This window comes from Rhineura floridana, chromosome 9, assembly GCF_030035675.1.
Source record: "Rhineura floridana isolate rRhiFlo1 chromosome 9, rRhiFlo1.hap2, whole genome shotgun sequence".
Taxonomy (NCBI): domain Eukaryota; kingdom Metazoa; phylum Chordata; class Lepidosauria; order Squamata; family Rhineuridae; genus Rhineura; species Rhineura floridana.
Genome location: NC_084488.1, coordinates 117,588,904 through 117,610,037, shown reverse-complemented (window position 1 = coordinate 117,610,037; position 21,134 = coordinate 117,588,904). Strand labels below are relative to the sequence as shown.

Sequence of the window (21,134 nt, the reverse complement as noted above, 5' to 3'; positions counted from 1 at the left end):
AGTGCTTTCTTTCAAATGCAGAGAGGGGGCTCAATTTCTTTACTATTTTTATGGGGTAAGCTTATGCACTGTAACATTTCAGACCTCTGAGTTGCATTGATAAGGCCTAATTAAAACGCAGGCATTGAATTCTAATTTGATTAACTTGCAAATTTTCTCCATTTTTTTTAATCGCCTGTTTCTAGATAACCTTTTTTATCCTGGTTTTGGAAAAGGTCAATTATGAATTTTTTAAAAGCCAAGAGCATTTTAAGAATATGTAAAAGGAGGCCACAGCTGATTGGAAGTGACATAAACAAGAAAAGATGTAATGACACTTAAATATATGTCACACCCTATTAAATGTGCCACGCAGCTCGGTAGAACCCCTGGAGCCAAACAGTATCTCAGCCTGGAAATCATTATTGAAAGTGCGTGCCTATTTGATCTTCAGAAGTAATTATTATAATCTTTCTATTCTGTGTTGCAACTGTGTTGCTGATTTCTTTAGCAAGGTGCAGTTAACTAGAATCAGAGCTTGGAAAAGTTACTTTTTTGAAATACAACTCACATCAGCCCCAGCCAGCATGGCCACTAGATTGGGCTGATGGGAGTTGTAGTTCAAAAAAGTAACTTTTCCAAGCTCTGACTAGATTCCACCAGCTCAGGACCAGCATCATTCCAGGGGCAATTAATTACCAAGGCTTCTCCAACCACTTCTTTTTTCTTTGAAAGAGGTGAAATTTGGGATTGTTTTGAATTACATGATACAGGAAAATGGGCACAAAGAAGGCAGGCAGAAAGTTAAGAACGTAAGAAGAGCCTCCTGGATGAGGCCAGTGGCCCATCTAGTCCAGCATCCTGTGCTCACAGAGGTCAACAAGATGCCCATGGGAAGCCTACAGGCAAGACCTGAGCACAAGAGAACTCTCCTCTCCTGCAGTTTCCAGCAACTGGTATTCAGTAGCATGCTGTCTCCGACCATGGAGGCAAAGCCAAGCCACCATGTCAAGTAGCCACTGATAGCCTTCTCCTCCATGAATTTGTCTAATCCCCTTTTAAAGCCATCCAAGTTGGTGGCCATCAATTCCATAGTTTGACTATCTGCTGTGTGAAAAAGTATTATGGTTTTGTTTGTTTTTTGTCTGCCTTGAATCTTCCAACATTCAACTTCATTGGATGTCCAAGCTGGAAATAAGGAACCTCCTAGGACAGAGGTAGTCGATATGGTGCCCTCCAGTTCTTGCTGTACTACAGCTCCCACAATTGATGATCATTGGCCATGCTGGATGGGAGTGATGGACGCTGGAGTCCAACATCTGAAGGGCACCACATCGACTGCTGTGTCTGGACTATTGACATGCATTTGGCGAGGTGGATTGCACTCTGTGCACCATGCTGCAACCAATCCTTTGTTTGAGAGGGCTGACATGGATGTGAGTTAAACGTGGGCACAATCTTTTTTGGGCACAGCATATCAGAGTTTGGCACAGCATCAGGAAAAGATCTTGCTGTCAGGCAGCCTGCCTGCTGGCTGATTTCTCTACCAGCCCACATGCTGGGGCAACCCGCAGAGAGTTACCAGGCTCTTAGGTGTGCCATAATGCAAGCTGCTCATGCCGCAGCCTGGGCCTGGATTTATAACCCCAGGCATCAACCAGAGGAAGCACATTTTCCCTCTGGTTTGCTCCCTAGGCTCTGCCCCCAAGGGCCAACTGGGGCTGCAGATTGACTCCCAAGAATTGGGACTGGCCCAGGCCATAGCATGATGGTGCCGGTCAACCAGAGAGCTGGATTAGATCTCTTCCTTCATGCCACAGGCGGGCATCAAGTGGGCTCACTATGGAAATGGCAGTGAGCCTTGGCTCGTGCAAGTGTGCATTAAGCCATATGCAAAGCAGCAGAAGAATTTTAATCACAATTGGCAGCAACTTTATTCCTTCTGCTAACGTTTCGATATGTAGTCAGGTGAATTATTCCCTTGCACTTCAACCTTTTCCTTGCTTGACTCTCCATTCCTAAATAATTTCCAAAGCATGTTCTAGAGCCGAGCCAGTGATTGATCCAGCCCTGGGAAATAAAGCTACTGTTGTCTGGCCAGCATCAGTGACCTGGCTGAGGTGGAAAAACCCACTCAGCAAATTTCAAACAGCAGTTGCAATAGATTCAAATCAAGCTAGCTGGCCATCTTTAAACCAATACACAGCCACACTGAAACTGTTCAGAATTTGGCATGTGGTGAGTAGCTCTCTGCACTCATGCCTGACTTTTCATCTTAATTTTCATTTCCTGTACCAATGCTCAGCATTCAGTTAGATTTCATAGCTACTGAATTCTGTAGATTCATCCAACCCACTTTCTCAACATTTATTATTATTATTATTGTTGTTGTTGTTGTTGATGATGATGATGATGATAATGATAATGTTTATGATGACCCACCCTTCACCCTAAGGTCCCAGGGTAGCTTACACCAATTTAAAATATATCCTTAAAATCAATTTAAAAACAACTTACAGTCACAAAAATAGGATTGGTCTAAAATATGCATCTCAGGTCTCAAAGGCCAGGGGAAAGGGGTGCTAATTTAGCCACACAAATTGACACTTGAATGGTGAGAAAAGCAGGACTAGGATCAAACGAGACGTTGCTCAGGAATGGTTCTTGATGGAGTTAACATGCCTATTTTTGTCTTGTCTTTATTGCTGGTCCAAGACATTTTGCTGCCTGAAGTGAACTCCGGATCTCCCCCCCCCCCCGGCTTGGTCCAACACTTTAAAAAAGCTTGCCATTCAGACATCAGTCCCTGACATTGTCAATGACTTCATCACATTGTCACCTGAAGTAGGTGGTTTGGATCTTCTGGTTTGGACTGTTATTACGGAGGCCTGACAACTTTCCCCAACCTCCTCCATCCACAAAAGAATCCCTGTGTCTGTGTAGCGTTCAGATCCTTGGAAACAAGCCTATGCAACTTTGAGAACTGCAGAGTTGTACAAGTCCCTGCAAATATAGTTGTCTGTGATTCTTGTTCCATTTCAATTTTAAGATCTAACGTTTCTTAAATCTTCTGTTTCTTTAATTGGACTGAAGAAACTTCTGGCCACCATTTCCTTACCATGCTGCACCAGAGACTGCAGCCTTTAAACATGAGAAAAATGAAAGTTAATAAAATACTCCTTCACGTTACAGAAATGTGCTAGAGATAATTCTGGGAACAGCTAATATACTAAAATCAGAGTGTGTGCTGATTACTTCCATTTCAAAGTGATGAAACAACAGTTAAAGAGACATTGTCCAGGTTTAGTCATTGGTACCAACAATGACATCCATTTGGTGGAATCTGGAATAGGAATTCAGGAAGATGGGCACCAGGCAAATGGGACAGTGTGCAAGTCAAGTGGCCATATGTGCAAATGTATGCACAATTTAATTGATACGTATGATCCTTGCAAGATTTCCTGGGGCTGGGCTTCTCATGTGGTTCTCAAGTCACAAAAGCAGAAAAGGGGGCAGGGGGGGAATGGAAAACTATATGGCAGGGACTGGAATGAGCCAGAATACAAGACCCACTGCAGGGAGGCATGTTTACCTTCCGCCTAGGATCCTGGAATGAACAGAGCCTGAGGGGCAGTGTGCCTTGGGTTGGGCAAACATCTCCCTGTTAGGGATTGGGGAAGAACCTGCTTGTAGATTGCAGTGCCACTCCCAGTTGGATCACACACTTCTCCATATTTTGCCATGCATTTTTGGTGCACCAAAAAGTTGCACACACAAAAAATGGGCCTTTTATTGGTGAATGTGTTGAAAAGCATAGTAAGGTGTGTGCTTTACCTTACCTTAAAAGTGCCCGCAGAATGCATATGGTGGGATGGGACGGAACAGGATGGCACTCAATGGGACAGAATGAGGCAAACGTGATCTATGACTGAGGGCCAGTGAGATCAAAATGGGATGCAATCAACCCAGCCTTACACCGCCTCAGAAATGGTCAGGGTTGCTAAAGAATTCTCTAGTTCTGATCACAAAACCTTGAGGGCTTTTGTGAGTATGTGAAAACAAAATGCTAAAAATTGGCAGGAGCATTGGATTGTCTCTCCCAGTGCATTGGTCCTGCACTAAACTCCCTGCCACTTCACCCCTCCCTCTCAGTGACCAGCAACAACCCACCTCCTGGGAAGCTATTGTAGGGACTCTGCCCCATCCAGCGAGCCATCTCTCTGTCTGTCTGTCTGTCTGTCTCTCTCTCTCTCTCTTTCACACACACACACAGAGTGCATTTTGTGATGGTACTCACTGGCACAGAGCACAGTCGTCACATTTTGATTTTGCTGCCTATGACTGCCATTTTGTGCTGACACACATAGCGATTTTATCAATATGTGAGCTCCAGCACCTCATTTTTTACCCCCCAAAGCACTGCATCTTCACAATTTAGAACTGACTGACTATGTTTATCTCAGTATGAGACGACACAGCTGATAATCTTGGGACCAAGCATATCTAACCCTCCTCCGTAATGCTTTCAGAAGCCAACGTTTGAAGCCCAGAAGGTGAAACACACAAACTGTAGGGTTTCTGAAACCATTCATTTCTTCCTGGAAATAAGAGGAATTGCAGAAGCAGACTATCCCAACCCGTATGCTGGACCTTTGCAAAATTGAGCTCTTATGAACTGGTTTCTCCAGCTACATGCAAATGGTTGGAAGCTAATTTCTAGCATTTGTTCTTGAGAAGAATTCAGCTGTTTTTTTAATTGTGCTGTGCTTGCTTTAATCCAGGCCATCATGGCTCAGCTTCCCCAAGAGGAGAAGGCTAAAATAGCAGAGCAAGTCGAGATATTTCACCAAGAAAAGAGCAAACTGGATGCTGAAGTGGCCAAGTGGGATGACAGCGGCAATGATATCATTGTGTTGGCAAAGCAGATGTGTATGATCATGATGGAGATGACGGACTTCACTAGGTATGTGTGCCGTCTCACATTCTTCCTCATGGTGAGGAAGGAGAACGGCCATAGCTCAGTGGCAGAGCATCCACTTTGCACGCAGAAGGTCCCAGGTTCAATCCCCAACATCTCCAGGGAGGGATGAGAATGTCCCTTGGCTGAAACCCTGAAGAGCTGCTGCCCGTCTGTGCAGACAATACTGAACTAGATGGACCAGTGGTCTGACTTGGTATCAGGCAGCTTGCTATGAGTGTGGTTGACAAGGAGGTAACTCATTCCTGAGATGGAAACAGGAGAGGAATGGTCAGATGCTGGTTTGAAGTTTTTGGCCTGAATTTCCAATGCATTTGTTGGTGTTTGTAAACCACTTAGAGATTTCTGTTAAGTGGCTTATTAAACAAATCAATATATTTTGGGAGCGCTGGTTGAAAATGGCCCTTGATTCTTTTTGCGATCTTTGAGGAGGGAGATTGGAAGAAATTCTCATATTTTTTCAGGTGTGTCAGGCTTCCCATGATAGAGGTGGCAGAGCCCAATCTGTTGCCCTCTGTCTGTTTTGCACCGGCTGCAGGGTGACAGGAGTTACACTCCTGGAAGGTACCAGGTTGGGGTAGGCTGCTGTCAGAGGCTTGCACTCTTTTCTTCTACTGGAAAAAAAAAAGTTTGGTGCAGCAAAGATGGGGGCATCTTTTTCTTTTCTATCTTTCATTTTTTCTTTTCTTTTTTTACCCCTAGCAATGATGCAGTGTAGTGTTGATTCCATTGGGCTATTTTCATGAAAAATATCCGTGGGTTGCTTCTCTTGTTGAAGCTCTGTTACTGCTTGAATGGGGTGGGGCTGCCCTTGGTTCAGAAGCTTCAGCTGGTGCAAAATGCAGCGGCCAGTCTGCTAAAGGGGGCAACCTGACCAACAACATGTGACACCACTTTTAAAACATCTGCACTGGCTGCCCATCCACTCCCCAGCCAGGTTCAAGGTCTTTATATTAATTTACAAAGCCCTGAACAACTGAGGTCCAGGGCATCTTAGGGACCGCCTAAACCCTTATATCCCAGCTTGATCACTGAGATCATCGGAAGGAGTGGCATTGATCTTCTCCGAGTTGGCGAGGCTCATTTAACATCAACAGGAAATCAAGCCTTCAGTGTCATCAGCTCAGTTTTCTGCAGTGCTCTGCCAACACAGATTCAGCAGATGACTTCTTTTTTAACTTTTAAGCGCCTGCTGAAAACCTTTTTGTTCCGCCAGGCTTATGCAGGCAATGAAGAAGATGCTTTTTGCAATAGTTGTCCTTTGTTTTTACTATATTTTTAATGGTTTTTACTGTATGGTGTTTAAAATGTATTTATTTATCTATTTATATCCTGCCGTTCCTCTCAGTAGGAGCCCAGGGCGGCAAACAAAAACACTAAAAACACTCTAAAACATCATAAAAACAGAGTTTAAAGTACATTAAAACAAAACATCTTTAAAAATATATTGTAAACTGCTTTGATCTTTTTTAAAAAATGAAATAGCTGTATACAAATAAATTTACAAGTAAATAAAGATTTTTTCTAAAAGATGACAGTCCTTTGTAACCTCATATATAATAAAATGACCCCCCCTTCTGAAAAATATGAGAATTTCTCCCAATCTGCTCCCCTCCCCCATGTGTAGGAGGTGTTTTGGCCCTGCAAAAGGGATGGCTTTTTCAGCTCGGCACTAACCTGAAGTGCTTGTGCTGCCAGTCTAGAAGGATCGAGGTTGCATGGCCTGTTGATGCACAGAGATAACAAATCTACAAGGGATTATTGGGGAAGAACCGGCAACATGACGTCTTAGCTTGGCTGGGCTTGCCTCCTGACAAATTTATGCAGTTGAGCGCTGTAAAGAGAAACAGAGAGAAGCTTGCTGGGCAGGAGGGATGGACAACAGACCGAGTCTCTGTCTGTATGGACTGAATGTTGTGCAGACGTGGGATGCTTCGTGCCTCATGTACCTCGTCGCCTGTCACCTGCGCGCCTCCCCTCTGCTGGTCTTCCGCTGCCATTCCCCCCTTTCACATTCAGTTTTTAGGGACGTTTTCAGGCAGCCTATTTTGCTTGGTGTGTATTTTTCTGCACAAACTTCAAGGACTACAGTGCTTTCTTTCGAGCCAATCAAAATGCATCTGCTTTCCAGAAAATCCAGCGTTTCCAGCCGTCACAGTTTACAATGGAAACAGCACCATTTAAGTCATTTTGAATGCCAAAGCGATCAAAGGCGACGGGGGTGGGGTGGGATGTGCAGGAATCATCGCAGCAGTGTCTCTTCTGAGTCTCACAAGGAGGGCATACAGTCTCTGAATATGACGGCAGGAACATTCCTCTCTCCGTGACACACACCCCTTATCCTTCTTTACACTGGCCACGCTAGATGTCCCTGCAGCTAAGCATTCTGTCTCCACTGTTAGAGTGTTAGAATGTTTCCGAGTGCTCTTGTGCTCTTGCAGGCATCCCCTTGGCGCCTGGCTGGCCAGTGTGGGGATAGGATGCTGGACTAGATGAGCCTTTGACCTGATCCAGGAGGGCTCATCTTGTGTTGCCCCTTCTCTTTGTTTTAAGAGAACGGGCATTGTGTTTGGAATTGCAGGAACTGAGAAGGAGCCCACTTTGGGGGGGGGAGTGGCTTTTCCCACTTTGGAAAAGCTTCCATGATATTCCACCGCACTCCACTATGACTTTGGCCTTAGACTAGCTTTCCCAACCTGGTGTGCTCCAGATGTTTTGTATTACAACCCCCATCAGCCCCAGCCAGTGTAGCCAATGGTCAGTGATGGGAGTTGGAGTCCAAAACATCTAGAGGGTTGGTGGAGGCTGTACCTTATTTACAATATAGGCCTGTATCAATTTACAATTACATCTGAGATGACACATATCTTAGAATCATAGAGTTGGAAGGGGCCTATAAGGCCATCGAGTCCAACCCCCTGCTCAATGCAGGGATCCAAATAAAAGCATACCCAACACAACCACAAGCTCTGTTTCCCTAGGTTAAAGAAAGGTCAGGCTGTTCTAGGTGGGAAAACAACAAACACAAAAGACTTGCCTGGAAGGCGCAGCCCCTTGCTGAGATTAAAAGCAGCCAAAAGCTTAAACAGCCCCGCCCCTCACTCAGGAAGGAAGCCTGAGAGAATACTAAAGAGTTAAGCCCCAGCTGATAGCCATCAGCCTCAAGTAACACATCATTGGCTGGCAGCAGTAGCTGGGAGGAACCAGCCACACATATAAAGTCAGAGCACCCTAGCGAGGGAGCCTGCTCCACGAGCTAGAGGGAGCCCCAGCTGACGAAGCGTCAAGGCCCCAGCTGACGAAGCGTCAAGGCCCCAGCTGACAAAGCGTCAAGGCGAGTTAAGCAGCAGAGCCCCAGCTGACAAAGCGTCAAGGCGAGTTAAGCAGCAGAGCCCCAGCTGACAAAGCGTCAAGGCGAGTTAAGCAGCAGAGCCCCAGCTGACAAAGCGTCAAGGCGAGTTAAGCAGCAGAGCCCCAGCTGACAAAGCGTCAAGGTGAGTTAAGCAGCAGAGCCCCAGCTGACAAAGCGTCAAGGCGAGTTAAGCAGCAGAGCGAGTTCGGCAGCAGGGCGAGGAGGCCAGGGCCCCCCACTCTGCCCGTCTGTTCCCGGACCTCAACTAAACCGCAGTCTCCAACCCATTGACGTAATAAACCTTAAACAAAACTATGCAGGTAAGAAGCCAGCAGGGGTGTGGGGGCTTTCCAGTGTTTTGCACCGCCTGCAGCATGTACGACTATCTGCCTGTTGGACAGAAGTCGTGGGTATGCTCTCGGTGCAATGAGCTCCTGACTCTCCGGGAACGACTTCATTTCCTTGAGGCCAAGGTGGCGGACCTGGAAAAGCTGAGATAGGCAGAGAGGTGTGTGGAGGAGGCCTTCAGGGACGTTATAGCTGTGTCCCACTCCAACGATGATAGCTCTCCTGCTATCATGGAGAACGATGGTCTCGGGGAAGGAGAGCATCCAGCTGAGGAAGAGGGAAACGATCCCTTAGAAGGGACCCATTCCTTGGGGGATGAGCAGCTATCCTCTCGTGCCGAGGATATATCTCCAGGGGGTGGAGGGATCCTTGTAGTGGGTGATTCGATCATTAGGAACATAGACAGTGGGGTGTGTGATGGGCGTGTAGACCGCAAGGTGTTTTGCCTGCCTGGTGCGAAGGTTGCGGATATCGCCCGTCGTTTAGATAGTTTGGTAGACAGTGCTGGGAAGGAGTCAGTGGTCGTGGTGCACGTTGGCACCAACGACATGGGGAAATGCAGCCGTGAGGTCCTGGAAGCAAAATTTAGGTTGCTAGGTAGGATGCTGAAAGCCAGGACCTCCAAGGTGGCTTTCTCTGAAATGCTACCAGTTCCACGTGCAGGACCAGCCAGACAGGCCCAGCTTCGCAGTCTCAATGCGTGGATGAGAAGATGGTGTCGGGTGGAAGGGTTCGGATTTGTTAGGCACTGGGGAACATTTTGGGACAAGCCGGGCCTGTACAAAAGGGACGGGCTCCACTTGAACCAGAATGGAACCAGACTGCTGGCACTTAAAATTAAAAAGGTAGCAGAGCAGCTTTTAAACTGACTGAGGGGGGAAACCCGACAGGAGCTGAGAAAGGTCCGGTTCGGAATAAACCTCCCCCCTGGGATAAAAACCAAAGAAATGATGAAATTTTAAAAGGGGTAGGCCTAGAAGTAGGCATTGTGAGAGCAAGGGCACAGGATATAAATTCAGAAGAGCAAAATTACCACAGGCCTAACCACAAGTGCCAGAGACACTTGAAGAGAGACACTGCTTACAAGTGCCTGTATGCTAATGCTAGGAGCCTGCGAACCAAGATGGGAGAACTGGAGTGCTTGGTCTTAGAGGAGAGCATTGATATAGTGAGCATAACGGAGACCTGGTGGAATGGAGAAAACCAGTGGGATACGGTTATCCCTGGATATAAACTATATCGGAAGGACAGGGAAGGACGTATTGGTGGCGGAGTCGCTCTATACGTGAAAGAAGGCATTGAATCCAGCAAGCTCGAAACCCCAAAAGAGGCAGACTCCTCCACAGAATCGTTGTGGGTGGTGATACCATGCCCCAGGAGGGACTTAATACTGGGAACGATCTATCGTCCCCCTGATCAAAATGCTCAGGGAGACCTTGAGATGAGATATGAAATTGAGGAAGCATCCAAACTAGGAAATGTGGTAGTAATGGGTGACTTCAACTACCCGGACATAGACTGGCTGCATATGTGTTCCAGTCATGACAAAGAAGCAAAGTTTCTAGATATTCTAAATAACTATTCCCTAGACCAGTTGGTCATGGAACCGACCAGAGGGACGGCAACCCTGGACTTAATCCTCAGTGGGGACCGGGACCTGGTGCGAGATGTAAGTGTAGTTGAACCGATTGGAAGCAGTGACCACAGTGCTATTAAATTAAACATACGTGTAACTGGCCAATTGCCAAGAAAATCCAACACGGTCACATTTGACTTCAAAAGAGGAAACTTCACAAAAATGAGGGGATTGTAAAAAGAAAGCTGAAAAACAAAGTCCAGAGGGTCACATCACTCGAAAATGCTTGGAAGTTGTTTAAAAACACTATATTAGAAGCTCAACTGGAGTGCATACCGCAGATCAGAAAAGGGACCGCCAGGGCCAAGAAGATGCCAGCATGGTTAACGAGCAAAGTCAAGGAAGCTCTTAGAGGCAAAAAGTCTTCCTTCAAAAAATGGAAGTCTTGTCCAAATGAAGAAAATAAAAAAGAACACAAACTCTGGCAAAAGAAATGCAAGAAAACAATAAGGGATGCTAAAAAAGAATTTGAGGAGCACATTGCTAAGAACATAAAAACCAACAACAAAAAATTCTATAAATACATTCAAAGCAGGAGACCATCTAGGGAGACAATTGGACCCTTGGATGATAAGGGAGTCAAAGGTGTACAAAAGAACAATAAGGAGATTGCAGAGAAGCTAAATGAATTCTTTGCATCTGTCTTCACAGTGGAAGATATAGGGCAGATCCCTGAACCTGAACTAACATTTGCAGGAAGGGATTCTGAGGAACTGAGACAAATAGTGGTAACGAGAGAGGAAGTTCTAAGCTTAATGGACAATATAAAAACTGACAAATCACCGGGCCCGGATGGCATCCACCCGAGAGTTCTCAAAGAACTCAAATGTGAAATTGCTGATCTGCTAACTAAAATAGGTAACTTGTCCCTTGGGTCCTCCTCCGTGCCTGAGGACTGGAAAGTGGCAAATGTAACGCCAATCTTCAAAAAGGGATCCAGAGGGGATCCTGGAAATTACAGGCCAGTTAGCTTAACTTCTGTCCCTGGAAAACTGGTAGAAAGTATGATTAAAGCTAGATTAACTAAGCACATAGAAGAACAAGCCTTGCTGAAGCAGAGCCAGCATGGCTTCTGCAAGGGAAAGTCCTGTCTCAGTAACCTATTAGAATTCTTTGAGTGTCAACAAGCATATAGATAGAGGTGATCCAGTGGACATAGTGTACTTAGACTTTCAAAAAGCGTTTGACAAGGTACCTCACCAAAGGCTTCTGAGGAAGCTTAGCAGTCATGGAATAAGAGGAGAGGTCCTCTTGTGGATAAGAAATTGGTTAAGAAGCAGAAAGCAGAGAGTAGGAATAAACGGACAGTTCTCCCAATGGAGGGCTGTAGAAAGTGGAGTCCCTCAAGGATCGGTATTGGGACCTGTACTTTTCAACTTGTTCATTAATGACCTAGAATTAGGAGTGAGCAGTGAAGTGGCCAAGTTTGCTGATGACACTAAATTGTTCAGGGTTGTTAAAACAAAAAGGGATTGCGAAGAGCTCCAAAAAGACCTCTCCAAACTGAGTGAATGGGCAGAAAAATGGCAAATGCAATTCAATATAAACAAGTGTAAAATTATGCATATTGGAGCAAAAAATCTGAATTTCACATATACGCTCATGGGGTCTGAACTGGCGGTGACCAACCAGGAGAGAGACCTCGGGGTTGTAGTGGACAGCACGATGAAAATGTCGACCCAGTGTGCGGCAGCTGTGAAAAAGGCAAATTCCATGCTAGCGATAATTAGGAAAGGTATTGAAAATAAAACAGCCGATATCATAATGCCATTGTATAAATCTATGGTGCGGCTGCATTTGGAATACTGTGTACAGTTCTGGTCGCCTCATCTCAAAAAGGATATTATAGAGTTGGAAAGGGTTCAGAAGAGGGCAACCAGAATGATCAAGGGGATGGAGCGACTCCCTTACGAGGAAAGGTTGCAGCATTTGGGGCTTTTTAGTTTAGAGAAAAGGCGGGTCAGAGGAGACATGATAGAAGTGTATAAAATTATGCATGGCATTGAGAAAGTGGGTAGAGAAAAGTTCTTCTCCCTCTCTCATAATACTAGAACTCGTGGACATTCAAAGAAGCTGAATGTTGGAAGATTCAGTACAGACAAAAGGAAGTACTTCTTTACTCAGCGCATAGTTAAACTATGGAATTTGCTCCCACAAGATGCAGTAATGGCCACCAGCTTGGATGGCTTTAAAAGAAGATTAGACAAATTCATGGAGGACAGGGCTATCAATGGCTACTAGCCATGATGGCTGTGCTCTGCCACCCTAGTCAGAGGCAGCATGCTTCTGAAAACCAGTTGCCGGAAGCCTCAGGAGGGGAGAGTGTTCTTGCACTCGGGTCCTGCTTGCTGGCTTCCCCCAGGCACCTGGTTGGCCACTGTGAGAACAGGATGCTGGACTAGATGGGCCACTGGCCTGATCCAGCAGGCTCTTCTTATGTTCTTATGTTCTTAGGTACCTGTCCAGGTGCCTCTTGAATGCCTCCAGTGTTGGAGAGCCCACCACCTCCCTAGGTCATGGGCTCCATTGTTGTACCGCTCTAACAGTTAGGAAGATTTTCCTGATGTTCAACCTAAATCTGGCTTCCTGCAGCTTGAGCCCATTAATCCACGTCCTGCACTCTGGGACGATCGAGAACAGATCCTGGCCCTCCTCTGTGTGGCAACCTTTCAAGTACTTGGAGAATGATATCATATCTCCCTCCTCTTCTCAAGGCTAAACATGCCCAGTTCTTTCAGTCTTTCCTCATAGGGCTTTGTTTCCAGTCCCCTGATCTTCCTTGTTGCCCTCCTCTGAACCTGTTCCACTTTGTCTGCATCCTTCTTAAATTGTGATGTCCAGAACTGGACTCAGTACTCGAGATGAGGCCTTACCAGTCTGAATAGAGGGGAACCAATACTTCACGCGATTTGGAAACTATACTTCTGTTCATGCAGAAATGGCATTTGCCTTTTTTGCAGCCACATCACACGGTTGGGTCATATTCAGCTTGTGATCACCAACAATCCCAAGTCCCTCTTCGCTTGTAGTATTGCTGAGCCAAGTAGCCTCCATCTTATAACTGTGCATTTGGTTTCTTTTTCCTAGGTGTAGATCTTTTAACTTATCCCTGTTAAATTTCTGTTGTTTTCAGCAGTGCTCCAGCCTATCAAGATCCCTTTGAATTTTGTTTCTGTCTTCCAAGGTACTAGCTATCCCTCCCAATTTTGTATCATCTGCAAATTTGATAAGCATTCCCTGCACCTCTTCAACCCTAGTCATTAATAAAAATGTTGAAGAGCACTTGGCCCAGGACCCTGTGGTACTCCGCTCGTTACCTCCCCCCAGTTTGAGAAGGAACCATTGATAAACACTCTGAGTACGATTCTGTAGTCAACTGTGGATCCACGTGATAGTTGTTCTATCCAGCCCACATTTAGCTAGCTGAATGAGCTAACTTAAGCCTCATTCTTACAGCGAGGACAAATCTGGACTGCATGGGAGCTCCCACACTTGAATCATTTTTTATACCAAAAAAGGAAAAATCCCATTGCGTAGAAAACACCACTGTGAGAATAGGATGCTGGACTAGATGGGCCTTTGGTCTGATCCCATAGAGCTTTTCTTGTTCTTAGATGTCAGGGAGAAGCGTTCTAGCCTAGCCTTCTCCCTTGCATACTAGTTTTCATAGTTTGGGGAATATTATTTGTATGGAGAAGCACTCAGTCACAGGGCACCCTAGCTATGATTTGAAGCGGTCTAGCCCAGACACAGTTTTTCCGCATCAGAGAGAGTTAACCCTTCATGATCCAAATCTGAGGACCATACTTTGCACTACATGCAGTGGCGTGCATCTTTCATCCGGCGCTGTCTTTTCAAAACTGAACTCAACCTCTCAGGCTGATTGTTTCAGTGGAGGGAAGTTGCCAGGTTTGAGGTGAACTGGACCAGGCACTTTCCGGGGCCTCACCCACTCTGGCTGCTCCTTCCCTGCCATCCTTGTCTTTTTACATTCTTTGCTTGTGTCAGAGGCAATAGCCACACTCCCCCCTCCTTTGCTAGCTGGAGGGCAGGCAAGCTGAATGATGAGGGCAAAGCTGCTGGCCAGTGCACAACTGCAGAGCATGGCGTTATGCTGGCCAGCTCCTCCAAGGCTCCAACGGCCTGCCATTTTCATTTTTAAAATGGCTAATCCCAGAGTGAGAGTGGCTGTGAGCTCTGCCAATCAGGCACCATCTTGGGGTTGCAGAGCCAATGAGAGTACAGGACGAGCAAGGGGATGGGCCCACTCCCCGTCTGCCCTCTTCCTGCTCTCATTGGCCCTCTGTCTGATTGGCAGAGCTCACTGCCACTCTCTCCCTGCGGTTAGCCATTATAAAAATGAAAATGGTGGGGAACTCAAGTCTTGGCAGCCTGTGTGCAGCCATTCAGTTCTTCCTGCATCACTGCCACCATTGAGATGGCCTCATGCCAGCACCGCTTCATCTGGTTCTAGCAGTGACACCATCAGATGTGGGTGTTGGGGGCTTAACCCTTTCCCTTCCAACTTATTATTACTATTACTGTGTCAAATTTCTGTTTTAACTTTTAAGCGCCTGCAGAAAACCTTTCTCTTCCGCCAGGTTTATGCAGGTGGAAGATGCTTTTTTTGCAACAGTTGACCTTTGTTTTTATTGTAATTCTAATGTTTTTTATTCCATGGTGGTGGTTTTTTTAACGTGTTGTAAATCGCTTTGATGTTTTTAATGAAACAGCTGCATACAAATATTTTTATAAATATTAATTTTATGCCCCGCCCTTTCTCCCAAAAGGAGCCCTGAACTGCCCCTTTACCAAGATGCTTTCTGCCCGCAAGGGGGAAAGATACAGTGTCCGTCTCCCCCCCCCCGTGCCCCCCACACATGCATATGGGCAAAAAGCAAGTTGGGGGAGGTCAATTTTGCATGGAAAAAAAGTGACAGAAAGAAGGAAAGAGTTAAGCAGCCCCTTCCCATCACCATCATTCCTCCCCTGGATTTGTGACCTTGAACATTACAAAGAAAATGCCCAGGAAAAGATGGCACCTTGGCGGCTACGTTACACTCAGACCAATGCTCCATCTACCTCAGCGTTGCCTGCACTGACTGGCAGGGGCTCTTCAGGGTTTCAGGCAAAGAGTCTTTTCCATCTCTACCTGGAGAGGCTGGGGACTGAGCCTGGGACTGTCTGCATGCAAAGCTGGTGCTCTTCCACTGAGTTGTGTCCCCAAAAGCGTGGAGCTGAGGGCAGCGCAGTCTAGCTGTGAATTAGCTACTTCTTGTTTTGCAAGGGTGCTCCGTACAGAAGGATGATTTTCATATTGATGCGATGACATTTCAAGAGTCCCTATTTCTGTACTCAGTGACTGTGATGAACAATGAAATGAGCCCCGAAGTGGTGGGGTTATTATTTGTCCTCTAGTAGTTATGAAAAGTTACCACCAAAAGTGACTCTAAAAATAAGCTGCTGCTGCTGCTTAATCCTAAATATGTCCATGGGTGGATCATTGATGCTTGTTGTGCAAGTTGCTTCCCACCCCATTGAAACCCTCACTGCCCATGTCTGCATTTGATTTGGCAGCTTTTTATATGAAGCACAACTTGGGAATAACTGGGGGAGGGGGGGTTGAAAAAGTTTTGCATTCCCCAGGGGATGCCATCTTAATGAGCACTTAAAAATGCACATACTATTTAACATAGTTCATGAGCTTGGAGGCAAAATCAGAGAAGAGTGCTGGCAAAGCATTTTGGAACATAAGAGGAAATCCAGAAAGCCTTTCCTTTATTTATTTTCCCCCTTTCCTTCTAATCAAGCTATGCTATAATAAGTAGTTTAAAGGTAATGTATTAAATTGGGAAGGCATTCATACCACAGTTCTTTAAAAAAAAGTGTTGTTTTTTTTTAAAAAAAGACTCTTATCCAAGGTATTAACTCTATTTATTTCCATAATTTAATTAGATGGCGCTGTAATTACCTTGCATTTTCCAGGGGTAAGGGACCATTAAAGAATACATCTGATGTCATTAATGCTGCCAAGAAGATTGCAGAAGCTGGCTCAAGAATGGACAAATTGGCTCGTGCTGTGGCCGATCAGGTAATTTCAAAATGAATATGACCAGCAGAGCCTACCCTGCTAAATCATTTTCTCCCGACTTTATGGTATGCATCTGGATGTGTGTGCTTCATGTAAAGCTGCTTCTCCCAGCGTGGTAGCCTCCAGATCTCGGACTATGTCTCCCTGACTATTGCCCGTGCACTGCCTAGGAATGATGGGAATTGCAGTCTGCCAACATCTGGAGGACCACAGGTTCCCCAATCCTGAAATAACCAAAGAAGCCTATAAACCAGCCTTCCCCAACCCTCATATCCTCCAATTGGCCATGCAGGTTGGGATGGATGAGAGTTACAGGGCAGAAACATCTGGAAGGCCACAGATTCCCAACCCCTGAAATGAACAAACACAAGCCTATAAACAGTTATCCTTCCTCCACCCCAACCTAGTCCCCTCCAGATCATGGACTGCATCTCCCATCATCCCTGACCATTGGCCATGCTGCCTGGGAGATGCAATCAGTAGTGTAGTGGCAAATTCAGAAGTGCAGGGCCCCTTCATGATAGTCACAGCTATGCCCCTTCAAGCCATGCCCCCTTTCCACTTTTCCTCATCTCCCTTGCTCTCCATATCATCTCCAAGTCCACATTCCACTGCAACAGACATCCCAAGGAGCCAAACAACATGAAAGGCGAACCTGTGAGTTAGCTACTGAGAAGAGTCTTCTCAGTGGCTGACTCACCTCCTTTCATTCTAATTTGCTCCGATCAGCATGAAAGGACAACGACTCTTCTCAGTGGCTAACACTGTCCCTTTCCATGATGATTGTCTCGTAAATCAGGACTCTGCTCCCGAAAAAGTAAAGGGTCCATGACCCCTTGTGACCCTGGACCACTACACACCTGGATGCAATCCACCACCATGGGCCCAGGGCGAGAGCCAGGAGGGTGAGAGATGTTGGGTGGAAAGTGCGAAGGAATTGTTTTGGTATTTATTTCTTAATTTGCATTTTTATGTATTGTTTGCATTATGGTTTTACTGTATATTTTTATACCATTTGTTGTTTTACCTTCTGTACACTGCGTAGAGATAGTTTGATATACATTAAGGGGTATAGAAATAGACTGAACAGCACCAGCATCTGGAGGGCCACAGATTCCCCATCCAATCGAAGCTGTAAAGAGATGGCGACAGATGCACCTCTGTAGGGATGTATTTCCACATTCTTGGGGCCATCACCAAAAAGGCCCTCTCGTGAGCCTTCTCTGCCTAAACCTCTAAGCGCGGTGCAACCACCAGGAGGGCCTCCTCTGCTGATCTTAATTCCTGATCAGATCAGATATTCAGGGCCCAAGGCTGGGCTCATCCTAATGCCACTACTCTCCACCATTGGCACCTCCTTCCCAAAACTTGCTATTGTGGAGTGGGATGGGGGTGAGTCAGGAGAGCTTGTGGAGGTTTCATCTTTAAAACTTAGATGCTCTTATCATCCTGCATCTATCACCATAAAAGAACCTTGCCAGTGCCTCTTGCCACAATCAATCCAGTCCTTTAAAGATGATGCTTCTGCCACTGTTGCAAGCTCTCCACACAGGCTGCCCTTACCAGTGATCCCATTTGCAAAGGTGTTTTGGGCCAATGGGGGAATCTCCAGGAAAGAGTTACAGACACCTTCCCCGGGTGCCCCAACATTATGAACTCTTACACTTGATTGGTAGGGGTTGGCTAGCGCTGTGCGCAGAAGCCCCAACAATCAGAAACGATCAGCTGATTGTCAGCACTTGCAGAACACTGTGCAAAAATGGGTCACCTGGTGTCATTGTGACACCAGTTGATTGACAGGTGGATGGCCTTGCCCAGAGGAGATGGAGAGATAAGGATTCAGCCTACTGGCTGGATCCAGTTCCTCACCCCTGTCTTGAGGAAGAAGAGAATTTTCCCAAGAGTTCACTAAGAAAGCTCAGAAAAACTGAGCTAATTAAGAGGCGAAAAATGGAGAGATCGCCCATCCCTAACTGTGAGTGATATACAAAGAAATCAGAGCAGCCATTCGGCAGAAACGGAGCACCAGAGAAGACTACTGGAGGCATAACTCTTCTTAAAAATCATCCAGGGTTACTTGTCCTTCCTTAGAGCTGCAGATTATGAGGAGACTTTATGGAAGGTCTGAGACCTCCGTGCAATGTAAACTTTTTACGGACTGTTGCATTTTTAATTACTCTTCGAAAGAGGGAGAGGGAGAGAGGTCGTCAGTCCTAATTTGCCGTAAAACCCTTCTCTTTAAACTCTTTCTCAGTTCCTCAGAGATTTTGTTTCAAAGTTTCTCTTTGGATCCAAGGGCCTCCAGAGTAGAATAAATATGAGTGTGTTAAATTGTTGTTAAGTGAGAAAAGTCCCTCTTTGGGATTTACACCTGAAAGTTATAGAGGTGTGTGTGTCTATGTCTGTCTGTCTGTCTCTTTGTCTGTGTGTGTGTGTGTGTGTGTGAGAGAGAGAGAGAGAGAGGCAGAGAGAGAGAGAGAGAGAGAGAGAGAGAGAGAGATTCATGGCATTCTATATATACAGAATTCAGAAGAGACGGAATTCTCTCAGCATTGGTTTTATTGATTTAAGGAGCATCGAGAAACAAAGCAACGTAACTGCCGTTAGGGTGCACCTCTGCACACTCTTTTCCTGCCAAGTGTGTATCTTGACGGGAACTCTGCTTTTCCCTCCATCTTGCCAAGTTCCAGGTTTTCATGAAACTCCCATGTTTCAGTTCTGTCCTTTATGCTTTAGTCAAGCACAAGGCACATCTAGGGGCATTTCCAGGTAGGGTTGGGGAGACTGTGGCCTGAAATCCTAGGGAGCTTCTGCTAGTCAGACAGTACTGACCTAGATGGGCCAAGGAGCTGACTTGATCGATGGTGGCTTCCTATGTTTCAATTGTCAGACCTGTTCTGCTGCTTGGAGGCACTGCATTACTGAGAAGCTCAGCCTAGCTGGCATTTCAAGTATTTTCCTAGTGCCTTGTCTCTGAAATCTTCAGTTTGCTGGAAAAGTATAGAAAACAAAAGGCTTATGAGGCAAGTGATTTAGGTGCCGCTGTTGTGGTAGTTACAGCGGATGTGTCCTATGCAATGTTGAACCCAGTGTTGTGGGATCAATTCCAGTTAATGCGGCCTGATTATGTGGACAAGATGCTTGCAGTGATGCGCCCAACCACTCGTTGGGGTGACTGAATGGGTGACAGGTGTGGTAAATGCATCTTTGCATGATGGTGTGATGCCCACTTCCCTTTCAAAAAAGCACACACTGGACCAAATGGAGTGTAACAACTATAGACTAGTTGCCAACACCGCTTTCATGGCAAAGGTGGTGGAGAAGGTGGTTTTAGAGCAGCTGCAAGTATTCCTGGATGAGATAGATTATCTAGATCCATCACAATCTGGATTCAGACTTGGTTTCGGAACAGAATCAGCCTTGGTCGCCCTGATGGATGACCTTTATCGTGAGAGAGACGGGGGAGTGTGACCCCGCCACTTCTGTTCGATCTCTCAGTGGCATTTGATACCATTGACCGTGGTATCCTCCTGGACCGACTCAGTGGGATGGGTGATGGAGGCACTGCATTACAGTGGTTCTGCTCTTACCTTCAGCGTCACGTCCAGAGAGTCACACTGGGTGAGTGTTCCTCGGACCCCTGGCACTTGTGCTGTGGGTACTGTTATCTCCCCAGTGCTATTTAATATCTAAATGGAGCCGTTGGGTGCGGTCATTAGGAGTTTGGGATCAAAATGCTGATGACACGCAGCTCTGTTTCTCCATCACAGCTGAATCAGGAGACGCTGTGAACGCTCTGGACTGGTGTCTGAATGCTGTAGTGGACTAGATGAGGGCCAATACACTGTGCTTGAAACCTGGGAAGATGGAGGCTCTTTAGGTAGGTGGTTCTCATGACTGGGAGATAGGCAAGTTATCTATTCTGGATGGGGTCATGCTCCCTCTGAAAGAGCAGGTCTGTAGCTTAGGAGTGCTCCTGGATTCATCTTTGACAAGAGAGGCCCAGGTATCCTCTGTGGCTATATAGCTTTGTGTGGTTCGTCCACTATGGCCGTTCCTAGACAAAGATAACCTGACCACTATATTCCATGTAAGGTTGGATTACTGCAGTGTACTCTATGTGGAGCTGCCTTGGCCCTGGTTTGGAAGCTTCAGCCAGTGCAAAATGCGGCAGCCAGATTGCTGATGGGGGCACATGGCCGACAACATGTGACACCACTTTTGAAACAACTGCACTGGCTGCCCATCCACTCCCAAGCCAGGTTGAAGAGCCTTGTATTAATTTACAAAACCTTGAACAATTTAGGTCCACTGTACCTCAGGAACCACACCTGATAACCCAGCTTGATCACTGAGATCATCGGCAGGAGCTGAGTTGGTCATCTCCTGAGTTGGTCACATCAGCACTCGTCAGCCTCACGTAAGAATTAGAACCCAAAGAATTCATAAAGAACCACCCTGAAGTCCAAGGAGGACAACCTCTGGATTCCCCTGAAGGTTTCATCCCACTTCCTCCTCCTTGGTATAGGTTAATATTTGTCCTGAATCTCTCTTATTTTTCTCTGATTGGCTCTCACAGGGATACCTGTGTTTCTTGGCAGCAATGTGCACTCGTATTCTGATAGCTTCCTCTGGCTCTACACATGTCTAGCTGGTGCCTCCCACCCTCCCTTCTCCATACTTGGCATTAGGGTTGCCAGGTTCAGGGCCTGAGACTGATCCTGTATCTTTAGGAGAAGAGAAAGTCAGC

At 46.1% G+C, this 21,134-nt stretch overlaps 1 protein-coding gene across 7 annotated transcripts in view; it reads left to right on the top strand.

The window, feature by feature from the left end:
• Window positions 1-21,134, top strand: part of CTNNA2 (catenin alpha 2) — an 810,025-nt gene that overhangs the window by 739,700 nt on the left and 49,191 nt on the right. For all 7 annotated transcript variants that reach the window (XM_061583441.1, XM_061583440.1, XM_061583443.1 and 4 more), the window contains 2 exons: window positions 4,761-4,942; window positions 16,279-16,384. In XM_061583441.1, coding sequence (XP_061439425.1) covers window positions 4,761-4,942; window positions 16,279-16,384 — 288 coding nt within the window. The remainder of the gene's footprint in view (window positions 1-4,760; window positions 4,943-16,278; window positions 16,385-21,134) is intronic.